We start from the raw sequence: 10,156 nt of genomic DNA on the forward strand, positions 1-10,156 counted from the left end.
ATGCAATAAACTGCTGACTGCTCTCCTGCATCTATGACAGGGAAAAATAGGATAAAATAGAGGGAAAGATTAGGACTTGAGGTCCCTGGCAGGGGGGAAAACACATATTTTGGAACAATGCTGGGAGCATTTGACCACAGCAAACCCCCTCAGGTGTAAGTTTCCTCTTGAGAACGTTAACAGATACCACCTACTCCCCCTCAGGTTCCCCTCAGGAATTTGACAATCAAGATACCTAACTAAAAAAAGCAAACCACGAAACTTATGTTATATGAGGGACGGTATGAGTATGACCATAGTCTGACTCCTCACACGATGGAATCGAGTCAATCAGGAATAGACAACCCAGCACCTAGAGTTGTCCAGCCAATGAGGGCAGAACCTGAGAAGGAACAAGGGAGAAGGGGAGGGGGTGCCAACCAGAACCTTATAAAACAAGGACCCTTGCCTACAGTCTGCGGGGATTCACTTTCGAATGCCCTCTCTCTCTAAAGAGAGCTTCCATACTGTTCTTACTTTCTAATCTTATACTCTGAAAACCTTTGCCCGCTGTTCATTTTGTGTCCACCTCTTCATCCTTCGAAGTGGCAAGACAATGAACCCTGGGTATTGAGATTTAAAAAAAAAATCCTGCTCTTTGTGCCCTCAGCAGCCTGGGCACAGTCATGGGAGTGCCAGAAGCACCTCTGTCTCCCCAGCACCCCCAAAATCTTCTCCAGCTCCTCCCAGGGCTCACTGCCCCCAAAGACCAGTGCCCCTTCGCCTCCTCAAGGTGAGCTCTTCCCCTCTCCCGGGCGCTAGGCCTGTTGCGTGGCTGGTACCTTCTCAGCCTCCAGGTCCCAACTCTTAGCCCCTCCGCAGGAAGGCCTCCCCACAGTCTTTCTTCAGGGGCTCCTCCCTAATATTATTTTTGCAGCTCTTGTTTTCCTTCAGGGCAGTTACACAATTTGAGAATATCCACTGGAATTGCTCCTTGTTAACAAGCTCCCCTTTAAACAAAAGTATAGGATGGCTACCCACTGTCCTGGTTCCTTGCAGCAGATGTCTTAATTCGCAAGCAAAGGGAAGTAGGCTCTGGATGGGGAAGGGGATAGCCCTCTGCAGAACCACAGGAAAACACAGCATTATTGAAGACCTTCCACCTCTCAAGCGAAACAAAGATGGGCTTCTGCCTGTAATCCTGATGATGATGATGATGATGATGATGATAATGGCACTGACAACAAGTTGCCTTTTTATATGCTCTAGTTCTCAAAACTATCCTGAAAGATAGTAGTACTATATATATACATGAGAAAACTAGGATTCAAAAGAGAACTAAAGTTACTCTGGGTCTAAGATAATTAGACAAATGCCGTACTGAAATTTTTACAGCCTCATTCTCTCAAAAGTTGGTTACAGTGTTCTCCACAGAGTCTGTTAACACAAAATATCCCCCCCCAACACACACACCTCCCCTTCTCTCACCCTCCCCACCCACCTCATCGGAACAATAAAAAGCTTCAAAACCATATTCAAATCAAATGGTAGCTTTATTGGCTGTCTGCTATACGATGCGATGGAAACCTCTCAATCTAGGACGTTCTGAACCTTGCTCTGGCTTTCTGCTGTACAGCCAGACCAGCGATAGGCGCACAGGTTGACAATCGGGACAACAGACGCAAACAGCCACGGGTTCATATTTCCATAATGATTCATTCCATAGGTTTAGGCAACTTCTTGGTTCTCCTTTCATAGCATCTTCCTCTTTTCAAACTCCTTCAGAAACAGAGAGACACAGAAGAGAGAAGGGATAAAAAGATTTAAGATTCAAATCACATTCATGGTCAAAGTGATTCTGAAACCTCTTATCTTTAGAATCCTTTGAACAACCAAAAATTACAGAAGTGAAATGTAGCAGGATGAAGGTGCTTGAACACAATGTAACAGCTTTCAAATTAGGCTGTGTCAGCTTGAATTTCACTAAACTAGATGCAGACGCTCAACTTTATGTCTCCCAAACACAGAGGCTGAGCAGCTTTGAACTGTACTTATTTTTCTACTGCAGTATTATTATTAAGAGTTGACAAACTCAACTACTTATGCAAACCTTTAATGCCATACATGAACCACACTGGCCTTTTTAATAAGGCAATGGAAACAGGTTTGCTTCGTTTCTCTGAGAAAGAGACTAAATGCAGATTCAGTTAAGGTTTGAACAGAATGTCAAGTGCACCTCAGAAATATCTGAAAAGGAAACAATACAGAAAATCACATTCCTCTAGACTGTAATAATTAGAATAAAACCAATGTGTGGTTGCCTGCTGCCACCTACTGGAGAAAAATGGTAATGCAAGTCTCAAAAGTGAATGTAAGCATTTGCTTTTCCCCCTTTTAAATAAACTTCATCTTCACACACTCACTAACCACCCAGAACTGTAGCACACAGTGTCTTATTTCAAAAGACAGGATAACACAAAGATTCAACAAAACAAGGAGTCCATTTAATTACCCCTAAGACAAGGGCAGAAAACACTGAGACAAAACATGGTTCCCTCCTGGGAATACAATTGCTGCCTGTTCTCAACATGTTTAAAATGTTTGGTTTTTGCTTTGCTTTTTTGTCCAGGCTATAACCATCATAAAAATAAAGAGAAAGAGAGCCTTAAATGATCACTTAAAGAGGCTAAAACTCATTGCAAAGAGATTATGGAAGATAACAAATCATTTAGAACATCTGAAACCAAGATGCTATTTAAAACGATAAAGCAAAGCATATGGTTAAGAGGTACTCCTCCAACCTGCAAACAATGGCATCCCAACACAGCCAGAGCCAGATGCTCAAGATCTGGAAACCCCCACCTCGTCTTTTGATCTCCCTTCCCTGCTCCCCATCAACTCCCTCTTCATCCAGTTTTCGTATCTTGTCACTAAGCCTTCAACCCCTCTCCCTAGAAACAGAAACCTATGAGATCAGGGTAGCCATATCCCAAAGGCCCTCAATGAAAAAAAAGAAATGCAAGGCAATGCCCTGTACTACCCCAAATGGAATTCATGGCACTTATGGAATCTGAAATACTTTCTTGTATATCATAGTTTGCCCCTCACAAAAGAACAAATTGCAATGTTTAAAGAAGTTAAATGTTTTAAAATCAGAATGTCTTTCCCAGTCATGCCTAATTAGGACACTGGGGCCTTAACAGAGCCGTTGGTGCCTGTTGAGTTGTACACCAGAAAGAAAGCAACAGATAAGACCCAGGGGAAAGGGCCACAGTTTCTGGGCACCCAGTGAGTGTGGCCGCGTGCTAGAAGGCCTGTAACTTCAGAGACCTCAGGTCACTGTCATGGCTCACCTTGTAGATGGTGGTTCCCAGCTGCGCAGGAGACATGCTGACCACAACTCCCGCACTCTGAAGGGCAGAGATCTTCTCTTTGGCTCCACCTTTTCCTCCAGCAATAATCGCCCCTGCATGACCCATTCTCCTGCCAGGAGGAGCAGTTAAACCAGCAATGAAGGACACCACAGGCTTGGCCTTGGGACCCTGGAAAGTGATATTTTAAACACTGTAATGAAGAAGTTGACCAAAACTGGACTTCAAATTCCTGAGTCTGAAAGTAAATGGCAAATGGCTTGGGCAGGGCCCAGCCATCCTCACTAAGAGAAGCAGCACAAACATTAAGCTGTAATTGCAGCCCCTGCATTCTCCTCTGAGATGGCATGACTTTTCACACAATCTCAGGAAGAGAATCCTGAGTAAATGTTTTGTCTGTTTAGGTATTAAACTTCAACTTGGCTGTCCACAAGCTATTTTACAAATACATATAAGATTCTTTCATTTGAAAAATAAAAGTACACTAAAAAAAAAATAGAAGTTATGCAATTTGTGATAATGAATTAAGACACTAGATCAGGTTGTTTTATTTCAACCTGATTTTGTACCTTAATTCATTATTAGTTTACCCATAATAAGTTTGCTAGAAAAAAAAAAAAAAAGATGAAGTGGAAGGTAGATTGGAAAAGATGCAGGACGAGAAGTCACCAGACTCAATTTCCTATTGACTAAAGCTGGTTGACTGTGGACAAGACACATCAGCTCTGTAAACCTCTGATTCCTCATCTATGAAATGAAACAGCTAAACGAGAATGCCGGCCAAGGGCCCTTTGTCCTCTGCAGTTCTACGAAGTCTAAGGAAGATCAGGACTAGTTTTATTTAATAAAAATTCATTCTACTATGCAACCTCTAGATACATAAAGAACACCATACTAGATTCTGAGGTTAAAAATAAAAATCTACACAGGAATTCTCTTGACTTATAATACAGTTAAAGAAATAACATAAAATATTATCAATCAATTAAGAGATACCAAAAAAAATTTTTTTAATATATGGTAAAATTTCACAGTGAATGAAAATATCCTGTTCATAATAGGAGTCCAGATGCAATAAGGTAGCCAGACAGGCCTGTAAAAGGCTGAACCTGAACTCAGTGGAATCTGAGTGCCTTCCTTCAGGCACGATCACCTTCCCCCAGGCCAGGAGTTCGCAAATCATTTGGTCTTAGAACCACTTACACTCACAAAAATTGACAATCCCAAAAAACTTTTGTTTATGTAAATTATATCTGATATTTCCTGTATTTCAAATTAAAACTAAGAAATTACATAAATATCATTTAAAAATAAAAACTTACAGACTTCAAGCTGTATTACAAAGCTGTAATCGTCAAAACAGTATGGTACTGGCACAAAAACAGACACTCAGATCAATGGAACAGAATAGAGAACCCAGAAATGAACCCACAAACATATGGCCAACTGATCTTTGACAAAGCAGGAAAGAATATCCAATGGAATAAAGACAGCCTCTTCAGCAAATGATGCAGGGAAAACTGGACAGCGACATGCAGAAAAATGAACCTGGAACACTTTCTTACACCATACACAAAAATAAACTCAAAATGGATGAAAGACCTCAATGTAAGACAGGAAGCCATCAAAATCCTTGAGGAGAAAGCAGGCAACAACCTCTTTGATCTTGGCCGCAGCAACTTCTTACTCAACACGTCTCCAGAGGCAAGGGAAACAAAAGCAAAAATGAACTATTGGGACCTCATCAAAATAAAAAGCTTCTGCACAGCGAAGGAAACAATCAGCAAAACCAAAAGGCAACCAATGGAATGGGAGAAGATATTTGCAAACGACATATCAGATAAAGGGTTAGTATCCAAAATCTATAAAGAACTTATCAAACTCAACACCCAAAAATCAAATAATCCAGTGAAGTAATGGGCAAAAGACATGAATAGACACTTCTCCAGAGAAGACATCCAGGTGGCCAACCGACACATGAAAAAATGCTCAACATCACTCATCATCAGGGAAATACAAATCAAAACCACAATGAGATACCACCTCACACCTGTCAGAATGGCTAACATTAACAACTCAAGCAACAACAGATGTTGGCGAGTATGTGGAGAAAGAGGATCCCTTTTGCACTGCTGGGGGAATGCAAGCTGGTGCAGCCACTCTGGAAAACAGTATAAAGGTTCCCCCCAAAATTAAAAATAGAACTACCCTATGACCCAGGAATTGTACTACTAGGTATTTATCCAAGGGATACAAGTATGCTGTTTTGAGGGGGCACCTGCACCCGATGTTTATAGCAGCACTATCAACAATAGCCAAAATATGGAAAGAGCCCAAATGTCCATTGATGGATGAATGGACAAAGAAGATGTGGTATATTTACATACAATGGAATATTACTTGGCAATCAACAGAATGAAATCTTGCCATTTGCAAGTATGTGGATGAAACTAGAGGGTATTATGCTAAGTGAAATTAGTCAGAGAAAGACAAATATCATATGACTTCATTCAAAAGAGTACTTTAAGACACAGATCAGATGAACACAAGGGAAGGGAAGGGAAGCAAAAATAATACAAAAACAGGGAGGTGGACAAACATAAGAAACTCTTAAATATGGAGAACAGAGGGTTCCTGGAAGGGTTGTGGGAGGGGGGATGGGCTAAACGGGTAAGGGGCATTAAGGAATCTACTCCTGAAATCACTGTTGCACTATATGCTAACTAACTGGATGTAAATTAACAAAATAAAATAAAAAAATAAAAATAAAAATAAAAACTTGAAAACAATCTTAAAAAACATTCTCCTCAGAAGTGTGGCATTATTTTACATTTTTGCAATTCCTGAATGTCAAATTTAATAAAAGGCAAATGGATTCTGATCTCTGCTTTCACATTCAATTTATCATAATATATTATTTTGGCTGAAGTAAAAGAAAATCTGAGCTCACATACATACATGGTTGGAAAAGGGGAAGAATTTTAATAGCCTGTCAGATAATTGTGGATATTCTTCTTTGATATTACACAAACCTCTTCAAGTGGTAATTTCTTAAAGGTTAGTTGCAATGCTGGAATCCGAAACCATAGCAATGAACTTTCTGTCCTTTGTTACTTTAAAATCCATTGATCTGTCTTACACTTTGAATGGATCTTTTACCTATAATGACTTTGTAAGATTCACTGGTCAGATGAAAAGCATAGGCTCACTGAGTTATGTACATTTACCGGATGCTGATCTATTTCATCATTCAGTATCAACAAACCATATTCATCATTATCAATCTCATTAGAAAAGTCTTTAGTAGGAGGAAGTCATCCAGTTCACGGTGGCAGAAGTGACTTTTCCAAACTATGAATATTCACTTGAAAGCTCAAATTTTATCACTGTCAACAAATACTACAAATTGTTTTCCTTGACATGGCAGGTTCACTTTGTTCATTTTTGAGAAAAGTTCTGCCAAACACCCCAGTCCACATACCTGCGTGTCTGCCAGGCGTTCTGGAGTGTAAAACTGGTGTTCCATGAAAAAAGCAGCTAGTTCAGCTCACAACTCAACTGGAAAGCTGCTTTACCTCCCACTTCATCACAAAATACTGCCTTATGGGTCAGGATTTAACAAAATTAATAATCTCCACTGCTTCATCAAGGGCATTCTTAAATGAAGTCAGTTGTGTTTTGTTTTTTAACTGTGAGTACGAGGCAGTGAACGATTACTAGAAAGGTTGCTTCTTGTGCTAAGGTGCCAGCACGCCAGTGCCTGTGTGGTCTGACCCTGCTTACTCCGGCCTCGTCTCCCACCGCTCCTCCTGCTCTTCACCGTGCAGCAATTCCGGGCTGCTCGGCCTCTGTTCCGCTGCCGAGAATGCTCTCCCCGCTCCTTGGACACCTGGCAAACTTCTACTTAACTTCTGAGACCTGGCTCAAGTCTTCTCTTCTCCCATGAGCCTTTCCGACTCTTCCTCCCACAGTCTCCACAAATGCCCTCATGGTTGATCATCTTCCATTCAGGGACCCTGCTGTGCCCTTAACAAGTCTCCACTGTTACACTAAGTACAGTGGCTGTGACTGACTTCCCATGTGTTCCCTTCCCAAACTATATATTCCCTGAATGCAGGAACTATGTTCTCACTTAGCTCTGTATGGCCAGCATCTACTATAGTACAGAATTAAAAAGAAAAGAGTCTACAGGTCAATTATTCATTCACATGTGGGCTCTGCAGTTATATGAGCATCTCATATTTGAGTGGCACTGATTTCTTTTTAAATTTTTTTTTAAGGTTTACTCATTTTTCAAAGACAAAGAGAGACAGCGTCAGCAGCAGGGGAGGGGCAGAGAGAGAGGGAGACACAGAATCTGAAGCAGGCTCCAGGCTCCGAGCTGTCAGCACAGAGCCCGACGTGGGGCTCGAACTCACGAACCATGAGATCATGACCCGAGCTGAAGTCGGACGCTTAAGTGACTGAATCACCGAGGCACCGCTGAGTGGCACTAATTTCTACTTGATCCCTCTGTCCCCATACTCACAGAGTGAGAATACTGCACTAGAAAGAAACAAGATTTTGATGAACCTAGAATGTCAGACAAGTTTATAGTCTACCCTATAAACAAAGAAGAGTCACTTAAAATGTTTTAAGAAGAGAAAAATACAATTAAAAAGACTATGAGGAAGTATAGTCTGCAAATAGGATACAGAAATAATGAGAAATATGAAAGCCCCAAAACAGAAAGACCAGTCAGGATGAGGTCAGTGTAGTCTGATCAGAGGCCCGGGGCTGCTGACCCTTGCCCTTAATCCCTGCAATCCAATTCCTGATCCCTCCATGAGATCATGGACACGTCAGGCAGACCTGGGGGGTGAATCCCACCCTTAGCTCATTTGTTGTACACCTACCACTGGCAAGTTATTAACCTTCCTGTGTCAGGTTCCTTACTCATAAAAGGACAAAAACATCTTACTCAGAGGGTCAAGATTAAACAACACCACTTTTACCAATAACTACTATCATTGTAATGATGATGATAATACTAAAAACAGTAATGGTGGCAGCAGATAACATGGTTCACTCTGTGCCAGGTACTGTGCTAAGTGTTTTATGTCACCTGTTCAACCTAGAGTCCTGAACACAGTAGGTCCTTAATAAAAATTAGCCCCATAAGGACTAGCCAGGAATAAGAAAACATACACGAAATGAAGTAAAATGTATATGTTTAGCTTTTCACACTAAATTCTAAGCTATTCAAGAGATTCAGAGCTGGGTCTAAATACATTCCAAAATTCACTTGAACATGGTAATAATGTCATATTAACCTCTTTCCTAAAGAGAAGTCAGTTTTTCCTTAAATTTGAAACTTTACAACTTATCTGAATTCGAGACACTCTAGTAACATTTTACACCAAACTCCTAACAATCTATTTATTCTCTCCTTATCCACCACTTACTGGTGCCTCATGGGCGAGGGGACTGGGCTGGGCACCAACATGCCGCTCCCTGTTGTCCCTGACATAGACCAGAGTGAGAATCGGATATTAAGCATGCCTTGCAGAGGGAACAGGTGAAGGCAAGCGGGAATGAAAACAACTGGCATGTCAGATGGGACACGGAGCTGGAGAAGAGGGTTAGGGAGGTGTGTAGGGACTGGAATAATATGCTAAGTCCACACTTCATCCGATACGGAATGGGAAACTGTAATGGTTCAATAAAACCAGGGGCATGAGGCTCCGGTGTCTGCGTTTCCGAAGGGCAGATAATTGGGTGGCCATGAGCAGGATGGCCCAGGAGAGAAGGGGAGGGAGTGCTGGCTGAGGAACAGAAGTAGAGATTATCAGGAAGAAACTACAGACACGGTACAAATGAGGTAAGATGTCAGCTGAAACCAGAGCAAAGGGAGCAGTAACAGACGATGCTCTGAATCTCAGCGTATTACTGAGGCCAGATCTTGGTAATAACTGAGTGGAAACAGGTGATGAGAGGGAAGTAAAAGATGCTTTTGAGGCTTCTGCCTTGGAAACTGCATGAAGTATGATGTTTATACACACTAGTCATTCGCACTTAAGGAACAGGCACAGAAAGTAAATCCAGGGGAAAATTAAGACGAGAAGAACCAGGAGAAAAACCAAGAGGATAGAGACGGAGGATGAATGGAGGCCGTTAGCAACCTCTGCAAAAGCAAAGTTGGGAAAGTAAGATTCAACAGCAGTGCAGCAGCGACTAGCTCAGGAAGTGTCTACTATGTGCAGGGAGCTATATTTTTCCAAACCCAAACCCAAGCTTACTGAATTATGTTGTTTCAAAAATTCTGCAGCATTTTCTTCTGCGTTACCGCCAATTTCACCAATCAATATGATGCCTTCTGTGGCTGGATCATTCAGAAAGATTTCAAGGCAGTCAATAAAATCTGTGCCATTAAAAGGATCACCTCCAATGCCTGAAAAAGTTGAAGAATATCAACACCAGCAGAAAATTTAAGGACGAACCACAAAAATTAGGCTTAGAAATGTTGTTTCAACTCATTTCTTATTTTGCTTACCCCTCTCACCACTGTTTTAAAATGTATCATCACTCTTGCATTGGACATTAAAAACAATCACAAAGTGCTACATTTATTTGTTTCTAATATTACATGAATGCTAAATGGTGGTTGCCTTTTTTTTTTTTTTAAATGTTTATTTTTATTTTATTTTATTTTTTTTTTAATATATGAAATTTACTGTCAAATTGGTTTCCATACAACACCCAGTGCTCATCCCAAAAGGTGCCCTCCTCACTACCCATCACCCACCCTGCCCTCCCTCCCACCCCCC

At 41.2% G+C, this 10,156-nt stretch overlaps 1 protein-coding gene across 3 annotated transcripts in view; it reads right to left on the reverse strand.

The window, feature by feature from the left end:
* Nucleotides 1-1,513: 1,513 nt before the first annotated feature.
* Nucleotides 1,514-10,156, reverse strand: part of SUCLG1 (succinate-CoA ligase GDP/ADP-forming subunit alpha) — a 54,727-nt gene continuing 46,084 nt past the window's right edge. For all 3 annotated transcript variants that reach the window (XM_049652035.1, XM_049652033.1, XM_049652034.1), the window contains exons 7-9: nucleotides 9,629-9,780; nucleotides 3,333-3,521; nucleotides 1,514-1,758 (exon numbers count right to left, since the gene is read on the reverse strand). In XM_049652035.1, coding sequence (XP_049507992.1) covers nucleotides 1,732-1,758; nucleotides 3,333-3,521; nucleotides 9,629-9,780 — 368 coding nt within the window. In that variant the 3' untranslated portion in view covers nucleotides 1,514-1,731. The remainder of the gene's footprint in view (nucleotides 1,759-3,332; nucleotides 3,522-9,628; nucleotides 9,781-10,156) is intronic.

The sequence above is a fragment of the Panthera uncia genome, assembly GCF_023721935.1.
Source record: "Panthera uncia isolate 11264 chromosome A3 unlocalized genomic scaffold, Puncia_PCG_1.0 HiC_scaffold_12, whole genome shotgun sequence".
Taxonomy (NCBI): Eukaryota; Metazoa; Chordata; class Mammalia; order Carnivora; family Felidae; genus Panthera; species Panthera uncia.